Genomic DNA, 18,930 nt, shown 5'->3' on the forward strand with positions numbered 1-18,930 from the left:
AGGACGCCTGGTCTCAGTAGCTGCCTAAGCGCCTTTTGAGAATCGCACATGGGTGATGGATGCCTAATCCCACCTAACCACCCCAATTTTCTAACCAGCATCCATGTCACAGGTGTCAGTTAGAAAATTGTGTTGCCGCTTAGCTGATCACAGCAAGAGAATCTCCCTGCCTGCGATCAGCTGAGCGGCCAAGGCAGGAAATCTCCCAGCCACAAAGGTGGCAGGCAGGAGGGATGCCCAGTCCCTCATGCTGGCAGGCACCTCCCCCCCCCCAAATGTCTCTGGCAAGAGGGATTCTCATGGGACTGGCCAAAGGATCTAGCCAATCAGAGTCTTAGGCCATTCCCAGTGCATCCCAGATAGAGGCCTACGATTCCATTTGGCTCAGGTGCCTAAGGCCCCTCCTTGGTGCACCGATCTACTTGTACTCGTTCTACACCACTCAGGATTTTATAGACTTCAATTATATCTCCCCTCAGCCATCTCTTTTCCAAGCTAAAGAGCCCTAACGTCTTTAGTCTTTCCTCATATGAGAGGAGTTCCATCCCCTTTATCATCTTGATGAAGAACTTTGGTTTTGTCCACGTTTAGTTTGAGTTTGTTGAATGCGGTCCAGGTCTGTATTTTGTCTATTCCATTTGATATCATCATGATTAATTGGGGTGAATAGAAGAATGTCATGTGCGTATGAAAATATGCATTGTTGTCAAACTTGATATGGCCTAGTGAGCTCATGAAAGGGTTATAGAGTATTAGTGATAATGGTGATCCTTGCGATATGCCACTGAATTCTTGCCAGATTTTGAAAATGCTTTATCTTTGTACACAAGATATTGTCTGTTTTGTAGGAAGTCTTTGAACCAGTTCAGGATGGTTCCTACAATGTCTATTTTGTTGAGTTTGGCTAATAATAGTTGGTGGTTGATCGAGTTAAAGGCAGAGGGAGGATATGTCAAATTGAAGGAGGATCACCTGGTGGCCGATGCTTTCCTGTGCCCTAATCTGATCTTATCTCATGCTCTGAAATGTAACCTAAAATACTAATTAAGACAAATACTTTTTATTTAAATCTCAAACAGACTCTAAAGACTACATTATTGTAGGCAGTCTAGTGTTTAAGCATTTGAAATGCCATACTTGACTGATTCAACAATAAGCATCAATTCTGACAGAATGAACTGAAAAATGGTTAATAAGTTAGAGGTTTTAGCAAAAATTCCAGCAACTGTGTGGTCAGACTTCTCTGGCATAACAGAACATCAGAACAAGCAAGCAGCTGGATTTGTCTGGAAGGCTTTTAAGTATTGTAACAAACAGTAGCAATAACAAGAAGTCCTAGGTGAAACACAGATGCTTATGTAACTGAGTCTATCTGAAATACTATACAGAGGATCCAATATACTGGCTAGTATAATATGCAATTCTGGACTTAATTCTAAATGGACCATGAGGACCGGCACAAGATATAGAGGTAGAAGGGAAGCTGGAAAACAGCGATCACAACATGATCCACTTCGACCTGGATGCAGGGGCGAAACATCGGTCCAGAACGACGGCCACGGCACTGAACTTCCGAAAAGGGAATTACAAAGGGATGAGACTCATGGTGGGGAAGAAGATTAAGAAGAGGATAATCACTCTAAAAACGCTAGAGCAAGCTTGGTCCTTTTTAAAGGACATAGTCACCGAGGCGCAAAATCTATATATATCACGTATCAACAAGGGATCCAAGAGGAAAAAGAACAAGGAACAGGTGTGGCTCACTGTAGAGGTGAAGAAAGCGATCAGAGACAAGAAAACTTTGTTTAAGGAATGGAAAAGGTCAAGAACGGATGAAAACTGGAATAAGCACATACAACATCAATGCAGGTGCCATAAGGAGGTGAAAGGGACCAAAAGAGACTACAAGGAAAAAATAGCCAAGGAGGTGAAAAACTTCAAGCCGTTCTTTCGATATATTAAAGGGAAATGACCCGTGAAGGAAGTGGTGGGACCGTTGGATGACCATGGAATAAAGGGACAAAGCAATCGCCAACAAACTGAACACATTTTTTGCGTCTGTATTTACCGAAGAGGATATACACAGCATAATGGAACCCATCAGGCTATATGCTGGAAAAGAAGACGGGAAACTGACAAGGTTGACAGTCAGTCTAGAAGAGGTATGCAGGCAGATCAATAGGCTTAAGAGCGATAAATCCCCGGGACCGGATAGCATCCATCTGAGGGTCATCAAGGAACCGAAAGGGACTATAGCTGAACTGCTTCAACTAATAGCCAATCTGTCGATCAAATCAGGAAAGATTCCGGAAGACTGGAAGGTGGTGAATGTTACGTCGATCTTCAAAAAAGGTTTGAGGGGAGATCCGGGAAACTATAGACTGGTGAGTCTGACCTCGGTACTGGGAAAGATGGTAGAGGCGCTGATAAAGGACTGCATCATTGATCACCTTGATAGACACGGTCTGATGAGGACCAGCTGGCACAGTTTCAGCAAAGGAAGATCTTGCTTGATGAACTTGCTGCACTTCTTCGAGGAAGTAACGACCCGGTCGACATTGTATATCTGGCTTTTCAGAAGGCGTTTAACAAGGTTCCGTATGAACGACTACTTCGGAAAATTGCGAGCCATGGAATCGAGGGTGAATGGACAAAACTCAGACTGGAAGAGCATCACCCGTGGGGTGCTGCAGGGCTCAGTGCTTGGACCCGTGCTCTTCAACATCTTTATAAACGATCTGGACATTGGTACAACGAGTGAGGTGATTAAATTTGCGGATGATACGAAGTTATCCAGAGTTGTGAAGATACAGGGGGATTGCAAAGATCTGCAACGTGACATAATCAAGCTCGAGAAATGGGCATCGACATGGCAAATGAGGTTCAACATGGATAAGTGTAAAGTGATGCATGTAGGTAACAAAAATCTCATGCACAAATACAGGATGTCGAGGGCGGTACTTGGAGAGACCTCCCAGGAAAGAGACTTGGGAGTTCCGATTGACAAATCGATGAAGCCGTCCGTGCAATGTGCTATGGTGGCGAAAAGGGCAAACAGAATGCTAGGAATGATTAAGAAGGGGATCACAAACAGATCGGAGAAGGTTATCATGCTGCTGTACCAGGCCATGGTGCGCCCTCACCTGGAGTACTGCGTCCAGCACTGGTCGCCGTACATGAAGAAGGACACGGTACTACTCAAAAGGGTCCAGAGAAGAGCGACTAAAATGGTTAAGGGGCTGGAGGAGTTGCCATACAGTGAGAGATTGGAGAAACTGGCCCTCTTCTCCCTTGAAAAGAGGAGACTGAGAGGGGACATGATCGAAACATTCAAAATACTGAAGGGACTAGGCTTAGCAGAAAGATTGATCATCCTCTCCAAGGTAGGGAGAACGAGAGGACACTCTCTAAAGATGAAAGGGGCTAGATTTCGTACAAATGTAAGGAAGTTCTTCTTCACCCAGAGAGTGGTAGAAAACTGGAAAGTTCTTCTGGAGGGGAAAGCACCCTTCAGGGATTCAAGAAAAGGTTGGGTAAGTTCCTGCTGGAACAGAACATACACAGGTAAGGCTGGATTCATTTAGAGCACTGGTCTTTGACCTGGGGGCCGCCGCGTGAGCGGACTGCTGGGCACGATGGACCACTGGTCTGACCCATCAGCGGCAATTCTTATGTTCTTATGTAATGGCAGTAAGTAATAATAAGGCTATTTGTTTACAAGTTACACAGTGTTTCAACTGCCTTTCAAGTTTATAAGTGCCTATCAAGGCAATACAAGAAATAAAAACATATAAACACCCCAAACAAAGTTTCTATCTATGATGATGGAATTAAAACAGTAGCTTAATTTATATGGCAGTATGCAAACAAAAAAAAACAAACTATAAGATGATCAAGCAGAAATCACTTGCACTTACTTAGGGGCCCTAAGAGGCTGGATGTTCATACAATAATCACAATAGTATTGTTAGTTTTTTAAATTATCACTGATATTTGTGGTTAGATATAAAAGAGGCAAGATGCTGGCAAAACAGAAGTCAAGATGCTTTATACTTATTTGTAAAAGTTGATAGAATATAATTGAAAATGACAAAGAAGATTATCCAAAATATAACTACACTATGGCTGGCAGCTCTGATAGTTTTTTGGCATTGTGGACAGAATAACCGGGTAGATTTGATGGGTTGACTGGTCCTTTGTTGAAATAGAAAGTAAAAGAAACCTTGAAGATGTGCTAGCCAAAATGAAAATTAAGCTTGCTAAACATGTACTCAGATGTTCTGGTTCCAAATTAAGTTAATCTATAAAGTGCACGATAGGCAATATAAGAGATAAATTAAAAATCAGAGAGCAGTCTGGGGTAACATTTTAAAATGGTCACAGTCTGGAAAACATAAGCAAAGCAAAGAATAAAGCTGAGCACAAGGAGAACTGGTGCACCATAGCTGCCAATCTCTGCATCGAAGATGGCACTTGAAGATGGTGATTATTCTGACATTCTTCCTCTTCCTGCTATTTTCATTGTCATCCTGTCTTGCTTTCAACTCTTTAGTTTCCTCTTCTAGCTTCTGAATGCATCTATAAAAAGAAGCTGTTGGACCAATTTGCTCATCTATATGGAGCCAATTTTCACACACTTATCAAACGCTCTGTAAACTTTCTTTGAATCTTATAACCTCTGCTGAGATATATGCCTGGAGAAATTCTCTGAACATTTCAATTAAACCTCATCTGGCCTCTAAAGTACTGTTACTAACTGTATCTGGCTCTTTGTTTTCCAAAGCAAAGCCATCAGACTCCTTTATCTGGCATGTATGATTTGAGCTGTCACTGATGATAAAAATCTGCCAAGAGTGGTTAACTCATCTTTTATCAATTCCATGACACACAGTAATGTAATCAGGAGAGCTGTATTTGTTTTTCTTTACTACAATGTTTCAATAGAATGCTCAAAAATCAAATTTTATATAAGGTGAAAAAAGAAAGCAAAATCTCTAATATTCATCATTGCTCAACCAGTAAACACATTGCACTTCATTGATGATTGTAAGTCTTAAGACAATAAATGACAGTGGTTAAGAAGGAATACAAGACTGCCTCAGAAATATCAGGATCGAGACTAAGAACTTTTTTCACAAAAAAATTTTGCCTACTCTGTGCCTATGAGGAAATAAAATCGCAACCTTTTAATTTGCAGATGGTGAAATTGCTGCTTTACATAACTTGATGCTGAACGAGAGCAACAGTGCCAAGTAACAGGCATTTGAAGATGCAGATCTCCCATAAAAGCCATAGAAAAAAACATGTTGCTTCTGAGCAACAATGCCAAATAAAGGTTTTATGCAGGATGCAAAAAAAAAAAAAGTGAACAAACACTTTTCTGCCAGCAACCTACATCCTGCATAAGGAGATAGCTGCTGGGTGAATAAAATATGAATGTTGTTAATATGTTTTAACTCATTAAAAATATGTGGAGTCCTATTTTACACAAAATGTAGAAATCAAAACTGAGATGTTCAGGTCGAGAGTAACTACTCAGTTCTGGTGGTATTGTAGCACAGCCTTTTCTAAAATACTTGCATATAAGTACATGTATCAACCAGAGTATCTGAACCACTATCTTCCTCCTCCAGTCTGTAACTCTCAAATTAATGTAATCCTCACATCTGTTGAACTGAATTCTCTCGGTAAATGCCTAAAGGATTTCAATCTCTTAGGCTCTTTTGTAAACAAAGAAGCAACTAGCAGGGAGGAAATACTCCACAGAATAGCAGTTGGTCGCTCTTCAATGAAAGCTCTCGACAAAGTATTCAAAGGCAAGGAGTTAACACTCCAAACAAAGTTCTGGCTTTTCCGTGCACTCATTTTTTCAGTGGCCAGTTACGGATGTGAAAGCTGGACACTATGGAAGCAAGACAGAAAGAAGATTGACTCATTTGAGCTTTGGTGCTGAAGAAGGATTTTAGGTATGCTGTGGACCACCAGAAGAACTAACAAATTGATTCTGGAAGAGATCAAACCTGCTATGTCACTCGAAGCCCAAATGATGAAGTTACAACTGTCTTATTTTGGTCACACTATCAGAAGAAAGAGATCACTGGAGAAGGACATCATGTTTGTGAAGACTGAGGGATCCAGGCAAAGAGGGTGACTTGCAATCAGATGGCTGGACACGTTGAAAACAACCATGGGGGTGATGCTGGAGGACCTTTCTGGATAAGTACAAAACCTATTTCTTTTTAGATCTACAATTCATCAAGTCAATAGGCCTTGAGCACGAGTTGATGGCACCTAACAACAACATACCTCATATCGATCCAATTATATGTGAAACTAACTTGCAATAATCCATCTACAAGTGAACTATATATGAAACTAACTTATAACTGGAATTGCTAATGTAAGATAAACTGTCCATAGGTTTAAATACTTGTTTGTATTTCCAGTTTAGGATTTCCCCAAGCCATCTCAATAACAGCCTATGGACTTCTCTTTTAGGAAATTATCGAAGCCTTTTTTTTTTTTTTTTTAGTTCAATATTTTTTATTCAGTTTTTTGAAAAAATATAAGAAACAGTTCAAGTACAAGATATCAAAAAATAAAACAAAACATTTAGTATAACAAATATTCAGTTACAGTGTGCAATGTAGAATTGAATCATTTTAAAAGATCTAAAGTACTAGGATTGTTCATGAAAAAATAATAAAAGAAAAGATAAGAGGAAAGAGAAATTGAAGGAAGAAAGAAAAAGAATAAAATGAGGAAAAAGATGAAGGTAAAGAAAAAGAAGAGGAAGAGGAAGAAGAAGAAGACAGGAGTGTCTATGAAATAGATTGAACATATGAGTCCAGGAATTTCCAGGGTGATTTACATTGTATAAAACTTTTGGAAAGTCGAATTATATTTTTCTTTTCATAAGCATATGATTCAAATTTATGATACATGCTCAAAGAATTCCACCAAAAGGTATAGTTTAGTAATGAAGAGGACTTCCAATTTTTCAAGATAGCTAACTAATTTCACCGCATTCTCCAGCAACGAATTCCAGAGTTTAATTATACGTTGTGAGAAGAAATATTTTCTCCAGTTTCTTTTAAATCTATTACTTAGTAGCTTTATCACATGCCCCCTAGTCTATAAGAACATAAGATCATAAGATTTGCCGCTGCTGGGTCAGACCAGTGCCCTATTTGAGTCTAGCCTTACCTGCGTATGTTCTGTTCCAGCAGGAACTTACCCAACCTTTTCTTGAATCCCTGAAGGGTGCTTTCCCCTATAACAGCCTCTGGAAGAGCATTCCAGATTTCTACCACTCTCTGGGTGAAGAAGAACTTCCTTACATGTGTATGGAATCTATTCCCTTTTAACTTTAGCAAGTGCCCTCTCGTTCTCTTCATCTTGGAGAGGGTGAACAATCTCTCTTTCTCCACTAAGGGCTCCTTTCACGAAGGTGCATTAGGGTTTTTAGCGCATGCACAGAATTACCATCTACCGCCTCCTAAAAATGAGGCGGTAGTGGATAGCGCGCTTGGGAATTTAATGCGTGCTATTGCGCGAGTTAAGGCCCTAGCGCACCTTTGTAAAAGGAGCCCTAAGTCAATTACCTTCAATATCTTGAATGTTTCGATCATGTTCCCTCTCAGTCTCCTCTTTTCAAGAGAGAAGAGGACCAATTTCTCTAGCCTCTCAAGTATTTTTGGAAAGTGTGAACCCTTTCCATTCCACTCAGTATTTTATAGACCTCTATCATATCACTCTGACCCGTCTCTTCTCCAGGCTGAAGAGCCCTAGCCACTTTAGTCTTTCCTCATAGGGAAGTTGTCCAAACCTTTTATCATTTTCATTGCCTTTCTCTGTACCTTTTCTAATTCCATATATCTTTTTTGAGATATGGCGACCAGAACTGCAACAGAATTCAAGTTATGGCCATACCATAGAGCAATACAAGGGCATTATAACATTTTCATCTTTGTTTTCCATTCTTTTCCTGATAATTCCTAACATTATATTTGCTTTCTTAGCTGCCATCGCACATTGAGCTGAGGGTTTCAGACCATCCTCAGCAATGACACTTAGATCCTTTTCCTGGGCAGTGACTCCTAACATAGAACCCAGCATCACTTAGCTATAGTTCGGGTTGCTCTTTCCCACATAAATCACTTTGCACTTGATCACATTAAATGTCATCCGCAATTTTGATACCCAGTCCTCCAGTGTCACAAGGTCCTCTTGCAATTTTTTAACAACTTTGTGTCATTAGCAAATTTAACTATCTCACTAGTTATTCTTATCTCTAGATCATTGACAAGTATGTTAAAAAGCACAGACCCCTGGGGAACCCCATTATTTATATCAACAATACTCTCTAAAAACTATTGATACTAAATGCTTCTTAATAGTCTTGAAAAATTCATACCCAAGATGTAGCCATTACCTTTTGAGGGCATATGTATAACTGCTAATAGGAGGAAAAAGCCTCAGATTCCCGTTTGCCACCAGAACTTATCTTTGCTTGCAAACTAGAAAGGGAAAATACCTCATCAGCTGAAAAAAAACTCCTTTCTCTTAATATCTTTAATCACTCAATACCATCTTAATTGTCTTATTATTTTTATATGCAAAAAAAGGACATGTTACTTAGCTTTAAAGTTCTGCTCTCAAATCTGATTAATAGTGTCCACTGTCCACCACCAATAAAGAAAAGCCAACATTTCGCTTCTGCTGTGTCAGGGCATAAGATTCATCATTACTATTTAAATTGACATTCCCAATTCAATGCTCATCTAAAGCAGTCACCAAGTGCCTGTATGGTAATTTGCCTGTGTGCAGGTTACAGACAATCTTGTAAATATAAAATACAATACTCTCCAGCAAAACTGAAGTACCTGGCATACCAAAACATTATCAATAAAATGAAAGGGCGGAGGGGGGGGGGGGGTGGAAGCCTCAGATAGGCTCAAAGAACCCTCCCAAGAGCACACTATGATATGAGCTGAAACACTATAGTTCTACTTCAAAACACCAGTCATTGGCATTTAAAAAAAAACAACTTTCACTCAAATCTTAGCAATGCATGAGATCATGGTTTGCACCTGTGGATCTTATACCCTGAAGCATCAGTATAATGGCCATGAAACAATGGTCTCCATTGGGGGATCCTGATATCTTTTCACATAAGCAATGCGATGTAATACTAACATTTAGGGCTCCTTTTACAAAGCCGCGCTAGCGGGTTTAGCGCGCGTCTTTTAATCACATGCTAACCCCTGCACTGGCTGAAAAAGGAGAAACTGCTCAAGAGGAGAAAGTAGCAGCTAGCATGGCTGGTGGTTTTTTAAGAATATTTGAAGGTTTGAGCGAAGGTTTTTTTATGCCGATGATTGGTGACTTGAAGTAGAGCTATAGTGTTTCAGCTCACGTCATAGTATGCTCTTGGGAAGTTCTCTTAAGCCTATCTGAGGCTTTTTCCCTTCACGTAACTGATAATGTTTTGATATGCCAAGTATCTTTAGCATTGCTGGAGAGTATTGTGTGTTTTATATTTACAAGTTGTAAGGCTCTCCAGTTTTTCATGTTTTGGAAGTTTGCAGACAATCCACACCCAGTTTCTTTTGTAGCTTCTCCTGAACATAATGCATCACTCTTTCTTCCCAACCAATGTTTACATTACAGGAAATCACCTCCAATAGTTTGAAGAGTTTGTCTGCTCCTCTATCTCTCAGCTATGCAACCAAATTATCAGCAATTATTTCTGCATGAGTATTCTCTTTAGTTGCTTTTGCAGGAACAAATTGCCACAGATATCTGCCTCCTGTGTAATGTTTCTCTTTCATAATACTGGATACATTTTGCCATCCTTTCTGCCTTTAACATGATCCTGGTATCATCATGAGTCATGTTGTGTCATGAGATATAGAAACTTATAATATGATTGATTAAATTTTGAGCTCATTCAAGCAGGGACTGTCTCCTTTGTGACTCTGTACAGTGGTGCGTATGTCTGGTAGCGCTCTAAAAATAATAATAATAATAATAATAGTAGTAATAGATTATCCTTAAAGAAAATGCAACCAATGCAATTCTGCTACAGTTCCTCCTCAAACTACATCTAATTTCCTCATGATTCTCACCTGAACCCTCTTCACCTTGTGGTGATCAATCACAAAAAGTAGTGTCTAAGAGAGCGATGTACCTAAAAAATTGTTATGAAGCAGGATCATGTTTCTTCATATTATGTCATGCTTTATTGATTGAAAATGGAGTACAGAATGCAATATAAGCTGTTGTTGCTGGTCTATTTGAGTATGCATCAATTATTGCCTAAGTATTTACAAGAATGTGTTTCATCTTAAGTGCCTTCTCGTGCATTACATTCAGTAGAACACTCTGATTTGATCATACCAACACGAAAAAAGCTGCATTTGGAAACCATAAGAGCAAGGGCTTTCTCCTACGCAGGTCCTACAGAATGGAATAAACTTCCAGTCTATATTAGACAGCAGAAAGATTTGTGTAATTTTAAGAAATTGTTGAAATGCCATTTATTTTGTAAGATGAAATATAGTGACTAATGTTTCTCTATATTAGATGAATGATATATTCTACATGTTGTTTGTATATTTATAGGATATGCAATTTTGTAATCTGCCTTGTTAAAGGCGGACTATAAATGATAAAATATAAACAATACATTTGCATTTAACATTCATAAAAGAGACTATGATAACATGAGGAGAATGGTAAAAAGAAACTTACAGGAGCAGCTGCCTGGGTCAAAAATTTACATCAGACTTGTATGATATTCAAAAATATCTTCCTAAAAATAGGCTAATGCTAGACCAAGAAATTCATATACATGAAATTAGACTAGAGCAGTGATTCCCAACCCTGTCCTGGAGGAACACCAGGCCAATCGGGTTTTCAGGCTAGCCCTAATGAATATGCATGAGAGAGATTTGCATATGATGGAAGTGATAGGCATGCAAATTTGCTTCATGCATATTCATTAGGGCTAGCCTGAAAACCCAATTAGCCTGGTGTTCCTCCAGGACAGGGTTGGGAACCACTGGACTAGAGACTTTGGATCTCAAGTGCCCGCAGTTATTTTGCCATTAGAACAAGTCTTGTGATTTAAAAGATCCTTATTAAAGGTTGGAATATACCGAGGAGGCACTGAAAAGTATATAGTGCTGGCAAATACAAAATGCTCTTTTCCTGAAGAAGCTCTTTGTTTAGAGTGAGAGCGAAACGGAGATCTTCCGTCGTTTGTTTCTAGACAGCCGGGTAGAAAAACCACACCCGAGTTAAGTACTATAACAATGATAATAGAAATTTAAGATAAGGATAAAAAAATGAATTTAGAAAAATCTAATATAATAAAACCCTAAGTGCGCATGCGCACTCTTACCTGGTTCCGTTTTCCATGAACCTGTAGGTCCCCGCCGGCAAGAGGGCGCATGCACGCTTCTACTCCCTCCCTCGACTCACTATAAGGAAGCAGTTCATCGTCTTCGGCCCCCAGAGACAGAGACGCGGCAGAGGAAATCGGCATTAAAAGGTCACAAAGCCTAATCTAATGTTCGTATTATTTCCTGATCTTTCCACAGCAACCCCAAAGTGCCAAAAGGACTCCTGTCCAAGCATCTTGGGATGGGGCTAGCTTACTTGTTAAAATTTCCAGTTTTATGACATGTAAAATGTAAAGGTACTGATTTGTTATTTCTTGAACTTAAGCAATTGTTAGAATTTTTGGTGGTCTGGAAGGGAGAACCAACTACAATGGTTAGCACATAATCTGGCTGTCACTAGAAAATACTGTGTGCTAGAGACTACCAGGGTTTTTGCAATAAATCCTCTCAACTAACCATTCTAAACCTCCTCAGACCTAGGAGTAAGATTTCTTAAATTTTATGTTTACTTCTCTGCACTGCAGAAGAATAACAGCCAAGTTACTATTTTAATATAGTGTGCACCTATGTCGACCACTTCTGAGCTGAACCCCTTTCTCTATTACACAAGTACACTTCTCACTTTAGAACATCATACTGATCTATTATTGAAGAAATGCTTTGCTTTGCTCTGGAAACTTCACACTATTAAGAAATACTTTGATGAAGCTTCATTCCGTCTGTTAGTGCAGTCATCCATTTTAAGTATTCTTGATTATTGTAATCTTATTTATTTGAGTGCTTTTAAGAAAATTGAGAGTGGTTCAAAACACCGCAGTTCAATTGATCTTTGGATTGAAAACATGGGAGCATATTACACCATATTATTTGAAACTCCACTGGCTGCCGATTGAGGCCAAAGTTTTGTTTAAGTTTGCCTGCATTTGTTACAAATCAATTTTTGGTTTGTCACCTGGATACCTTGTTTCCCATTTTTCTTTGAACCACCCAAATAAGGTCACATGCAGAGTTTGTCTGTTTACATTTCCTTCCACTAAATTATGTTGTTACAAAAGATTTCTGGAGAGAACTTTCTCTTTTCAAGCTGCCAAATTGAATGATTGGTTCGGTAAAATTATGCTAGGATCCTCTTCTTATCTTGATTTTAGAAAACTATTGACCCACCTGTTTGAAAAATTTGTATCCTAACTGGTTGTTTCATTTAATAATTCTATGCTTCCGTCATGCAATGTATCTTCTTTTAAATTGTATTTTTACTGTATGGTCGGTTCTTATTTGTTGTAATCTGCTTAGAACCATTCTTTTAAATTGCATTTTTCTTTTAAATCATATTTTCTACTATAGGACCAATTCTTTATTGTATTTTGTTTTGAATTGTTTTTTCCTTTTAAAATTACTCTCCACTGTATGACTTGTGCTTATTTGTTGTAAACCGCCTAGAATCATTTTTTGGTTAGGCGGTATATAAAAATAAAATTATTATTATTATTATTCTCAGTAACTGCACAATTCTGCCCAGGATAGCTTTCTGAATCAGGGTATTGGCTCATTTGTGAAAATGTCTTCACCTGACTAACTGATGGCTTAAATTACCACAAACCTCTTGGATATTATGAATATTTTTTTAAAATAGTAATGGATCAACTAGAAGGCTGTAAAGTTCACTTTTTTCTTATTTTCAATCTTATTAAAATTAGAAAAAAAACAGTAATTTTGATTTTAATACTGCAGAAAGCTATGAGTAACTGTACCACATAGAAAGGATCCAGCGTGCCCAATGTTTGCATGTAACTATATTATAAATAAAACACATCTCTGAATTTTAGATAAAGATTCAAATAAAAAAGGTACTATATTGAGCTATGAACAGTTGTATATCTATGCATTAGACATAGCTATTGATCTGATTTACACATTACTGTGATTCAAGTTTCACTTTAAAAATCAAACAAAAGCCATAAGTGTCTGTGTCAAAGTCATACTGTGTAGTAGCATCATCATTGTAAATTTCAAGCTGATAACATATCCTTACCATACTGCAACTTGTGGTTGCAATGTAGCAGGACAAGATCAAGAAATTTGGAATTGTTTAGTGATAAGGAAAAAAGAAAGCAATCAAATAAGAAAATAAATGTACCTTCAGCACTTGAACTTGACCTTCTGTGGTAATATCCTTTAGAACTTCACAAAATGAAAGGCAGAGGCCAACAGCATATGTCTAAAATTAAAATGAAATATAAAATATAAAATTTATTGACCCTTTAAACTTCTATTTTTTCTATAGCTGACCAATTCTAATGAATTCTTCAATCAATTTTAATTAAGCATCTAAGAATTCCAAGTTGAAGTTAAAAAGTGACATAAAAATGTCACACATCACACCAACCTCTTTTATCAAACTGAGGGTGGTGAGGTAAGGAGCATTTACCTCATCAGCCTGCTATAAAAAGCTCTACCACAGTTTGATAAAAAGGACCCTGAGTTCCCTTACCTGATATCTAAAGTTTATGCCTGCAAAAGGATTAATATCTATGTCAGAATATAATGCATTTCAAAATTATGAAAACATGGCAGCCATAAATGTTGTGATTAATTAAGCTATGCTGCTATATATGAATGCAGAGGATTTTCCATTTCAGTCTGAAAAAGAAACTTCACAGGCTCATATCTAAATTACTTACTGCATCCTTCATAGAACTATGAATAATCCTATCAAATTATTTTCAAAATTTTTCTATTTTAGGATAATTCCCTCCCAATCTCACTTTTTCACCCATTACTAGTATTATAGCAGAAAAGTTGTTAATAGATGGGATTATTTATGCTTTCCATTCTGTCAGAAAGGAGGGAAGGACAATGGATTATATTCACAGTTAAACAAGTATGAGCCTGGCTTATGCACATCTGGAATATTATATGATCTGTCCACTATTGCATAAGCAAAGTTTAAAGGGGAGTAACTATAGATCAACAGTGAATTATGATTAACATCTTTTTGGCACCTTTGTTGTCATTGATAGAAGAATGTGGAATTAAAGTTTTTGCTATGCTGATGATATTCTGTTATTAGCAAAAATTGATCCAATTTCTTATCATTAAACAGCTTTCAAGATTGTTTATCTAAAATTCAAAATTGGTTACAGAGCATAGATTAATTGTGAGTTTTAATAAAAAGTTATTCACATTGGCTGACAGGACATCTTTTAGCACCTGATCTTATGCTTAATTTTGACTCCCAGGAGCAGCTATGCAGCTATAAAATCTTTCCTCCTAGGTTTGTTCTCCCTGAAGACGTAACTTGAAATCCAGCTTGGGTCGGAGGGCAGTAAATTTCTTGAATGATCCAGTTATATGAATGACTGAGAAGAATAACTGACCGTGTCAGCATTATCAGCACTGTGGTTGGCACTATTTCTTTATTTGGATGGATTTTTTTCACAACAGGCATTTCGGAACATCAGCGAGGCAGTAAGCTCCTGGTACCGTGAGAACTATATACTGGAGTACACTCCATTATAAGACAAGATAAGTACAACATAACAGCTATATGTTTTCCACCACTAAATGATATTGTTGATTAACAAACTTAATAAATACACAACCTGCGATGTTTAACATTGAATAAGAAAGGCAAGGGAACCATATTGATGGTTCCTTGATACACAAGGTTTCCAAATCTGCTTCAGATTTGACTGTGGTGGAGGTGACTGAGCACAATATACACAATTTTAAAAATAATTTAAAATTTTTTAAAAGATTTATTTACACAAAACGTATATTAAAACAAAATAAGGCATTTAGGAGTCCTTTTACTAAGGTGCGTATTAACATCTTCATAAGAGACTTGGCTGAGGGGCTTCGAGGTAAAATTACATTATTCGCCGATGACGCCAAACTATGCAACATGGTAGGCAACCGCACAACAGATGAAAGCACAGTGTCCGACAAAAGCTCAATGCCCGACAGTATGACGCAAGACCTACTCCTGCTGGAGCATTGGTCAAAGACTTGGCAACTAAGTTTCAATGTCAAAAAATGCAAGGTCATGCACCTTGGCGGCAAAAATCCATGCAGGACTTACACCCTAAATGGTGAGATCCTAGCAAGGACTGTAGCAGAATGTGACTTGGGGGTGATCATTAGCGAAGACATGAAGACTGCCAATCAAGTGGAGAAAGCTTCATCCAGGGCTAGACAAATCATGGGCTGTATCCGTAGACGTTTCGTCAGCCGTAAGCCCGAGGTCATAATGCCGTTGTACAGATCCATGGTGAGACCCCATCTGGAATACTGTGTACAATTCTGGAGGCCGCATTATCAAAAAGATGTGCGGAGAGTTGAGTCGGTTCAGCGAATGGCCACCAGAATGGTCTCAGAACTCAAGGATCTCCCGTATGAGGAACGACTGGGTAAGTTGCAGTTATACTCACTCGAGGAATGCAGAGAGAGGGGAGTCATGATCGAGACGTTCAAATATGTCACAGGCCGTATCGAGGTGGAAGAGGATCTCTTTTTCCTTAAAGGACCCACGGCAACAAGAGGGCATCCGCTGAAAACCAGGAGTGGAAAATTTCATGGCGACACCAGAAAATATTTCTTCACCGAAAGGGTGGTTGATCGCTGGAATAATCTTCCACAACAGGTAATTGAGGCAAGCAGCGTGCCAGATTTTAAGAAAAGATGGGATTGGCATGTGGGATCTTTTCATGGAGGTAGTTAGGGGGTGGGCCATTAGTGTGGGCAGACTAGATGGGCCATGGCCCTTTTCTGCCGTCATGTTCTATGTTTCTATGTTTTAGCGTGCGCTAAACGCTAACGTGTCCATAGACTATAATGGACGCGTTAGCGTTTAGCACGCGCTAAAACAGCTAGTGCATCTTAATATAAGGACCCCTATTTTTGTAGTAATTTTGATGGGATAAATATTCCACTGGTTGAAAAATTTAAGTACTTGGGTGTAATTGTGGATACACATTTAACTTTTTTAGATCAAGTAGCAAATGTTATAAAAAGAGGTTATTATTCTCTGAGATCTTTATGGACTATTAGAGACTATGAACACACATTTTTTTATGTCCAATAGGATGCAGGGAAAAGCAGTACTGAAAGTTGCAGTCCTCCATCTTCAGGTCATTGGTCAGACATTCATAAAGAAGCTTATCCAGCCAATAGGCTGCAGGGAAAAGCAGGACTAACAGCAGACAACACAGAAGAGCTGCAGTGTAGGCAAGAGGTTGTTATGGTAAAAGAGACTGTGGGAAAACATATAAGTAACAAAGACACAATCAGGGAAAAGCAGGATTCAAGATTACTAAGGTACTGTGTCTGTAGCTATTGCTCTTGCTTCTTCTTGGTCCAACATTCCTAAGGGAAGCTTAACCAGTCAATAGGCTGAAGGGAAAAGCAGGACTGAAGGTTGCTAAGGCAATGTTTCTGTGGCTACTGATCCCACTTCTGTCTGCGGCCCATTGGTCAGACATTTGTAAAGAAGCTTATTCAGCCAACAGGCTGCAGGGAAAGGCAGGACTAACAGCAGACAATACAGAGGAGCTGCAGTGTAGGTAAGGGGTTGAGAAGGTAAGAGAGGCTGAGGGAGAACAGAGCTGAAGTAAAAGTAAGACTGTGTGTCTGAGGCTCTGTAGCTATAGCTCCTGCTTCCCCCAGCAGCCCACTGGTCAGACATTCCAGTCAATAGGCTGCAAAGAAATGCAGGACTGAAGACTGATAAGGCAGTGTCTATGTGGCTACTGTACCTCTGTCTGCAGCTCATTGGTTAACTATAAACAAACTACTGCCAGTTACCCCAACAATATTGAAAACTACACCACAGTCGAATAGCTACATATAAATATAAATTTATCACATATTATAATGTAAGTTTATATTGTGAAGTTTATACTAACTCTGACTCTACCCAAAAATGCTTCCGATTTCAACTCCACAATCCTGCATGCCTCATGGTAATAGATAAGATCACCAGCTTTGATGGGCTAAAATCCCAAAGTAGAAGAGTAAAACAGTTTTATAAGATAATACAAAGGCTATGGTACTGGTGAATGGGGACATTTCAAAAGCATTCTCTTTGCTTTTAGGAACAATGCTGGAGTATTTACTAATCCCTACTGTTTGTCCTAGCCTTAGTAACTTCAAGGGGTGAAAACTAGGAAAGCAGAATTCAGACTGGCCTCTTTTTTTTTTTTTTTTAAGAGACCCTGAAAAATCTTTAGAAAATTACATGATGATTGCCTCTCTAAGGGCTCCTTTAAATCAAGCCACACTAGCGGGGTTAACGCGCGCGACGTTTCATCACGCATTAACCCCCGAGCTGGCCTAAAAACTACTGCCTGCTCAAAGGAGGCGGTAGCGGCTAGTGCGGCCGGCGGTTTAGCGCAAGGTATTACGCGCGTTAAACCGCTAGTGCGGCTTGATAAAAGGAGCCTTAAATTGCAGGCCACTGTACAGGACGTTAAGGAAAGTTTAGAATGTCAGGGGCAATGACTACAAAATGCGGAACAGACTTCCGTTAATCATAGTGGTGTAGGTGACCAAGAGAACAGGGGACAAAGGAACAGCACTCGTCTAGTGGGTTTTGCAAAGTCTGTGAAGGATGCAGAACTATAATCACTGGTGGAAAACTGGATATCAGAGGTAGTGGGCTTTGCACTAACTGGCATGTATATTAAGGTGGAATTAGTGCATTGGGTAGGCCTGAGGAAAGAAGGTGAAACACAACCCAGACCTGTAATGGCCCACATTTTGAACTTTACAGATAAAGATCACATAATGGCCTTATACAGAAAGGATCTTTGGAATATCAAGGTACTAAATAGCTTCTTTTCAATTACTATTGGCTCAAAAATCTCAGTTTATATTCAATTATATAAGGTAAATTAAAAATCATTCAGTGACTTCTAAATGTTCACAAAAAGGCTTATAATTTATAATTTAGCAAAATTAACAGTGGCCAGACAGAGAACAAAAATAGACTTGTAGAGGTCATGTCCCATGAACTTGATTTTTTTGGACCACTCTAATATATAAGTATTCAAGATAGTTACATACCTGTAAAAATTCATAAGCTGCCAGATAGATATAAGCATTAATTATCTGAAAGCAGGTTTTTAGATTTTCTGAACTGAGCTCTGAAACAAACAAAACAAAAAAAGTATTAATTTTATCCTACAAAGAACCTATGTTGTTAATTTGATTTACTTACAAATATATTTATTTGTTTATTGGGATTTATTAACTGCCTTTACATGAGGAGATTCACCCAAAGCAGTTTACAATACATTGAATAGTAATCAGGTACTCTTAAATATTTTCCTTATCTGTCCCAGCAGACTTACAATCTTATACCTAGTGCAACTGAGGACTAAGTGACTTGCCCAGAGTCACAAGGAGCAGGCTGGGATCATATAGGACCAAATTCTATAAATGGCACAAAAAAATACTAAAAAAATGTGCTAAAGCGCTATTCCATAAATAGTGCTCCGAGTTAGGCACTCACACAAACACAGTG

At 38.7% G+C, this 18,930-nt stretch overlaps 1 protein-coding gene across 7 annotated transcripts in view; it reads right to left on the bottom strand.

The window, feature by feature from the left end:
• Positions 1-18,930, bottom strand: part of IPO11 (importin 11) — a 568,146-nt gene that overhangs the window by 306,605 nt on the left and 242,611 nt on the right. For all 7 annotated transcript variants that reach the window (XM_033930425.1, XM_033930408.1, XM_033930455.1 and 4 more), the window contains exons 23-24: positions 18,471-18,550; positions 13,546-13,626 (exon numbers count right to left, since the gene is read on the bottom strand). In XM_033930425.1, coding sequence (XP_033786316.1) covers positions 13,546-13,626; positions 18,471-18,550 — 161 coding nt within the window. The remainder of the gene's footprint in view (positions 1-13,545; positions 13,627-18,470; positions 18,551-18,930) is intronic.

This window comes from Geotrypetes seraphini, chromosome 1 (assembly GCF_902459505.1).
Source record: "Geotrypetes seraphini chromosome 1, aGeoSer1.1, whole genome shotgun sequence".
NCBI lineage: Eukaryota > Metazoa > Chordata > Amphibia > Gymnophiona > Dermophiidae > Geotrypetes > Geotrypetes seraphini.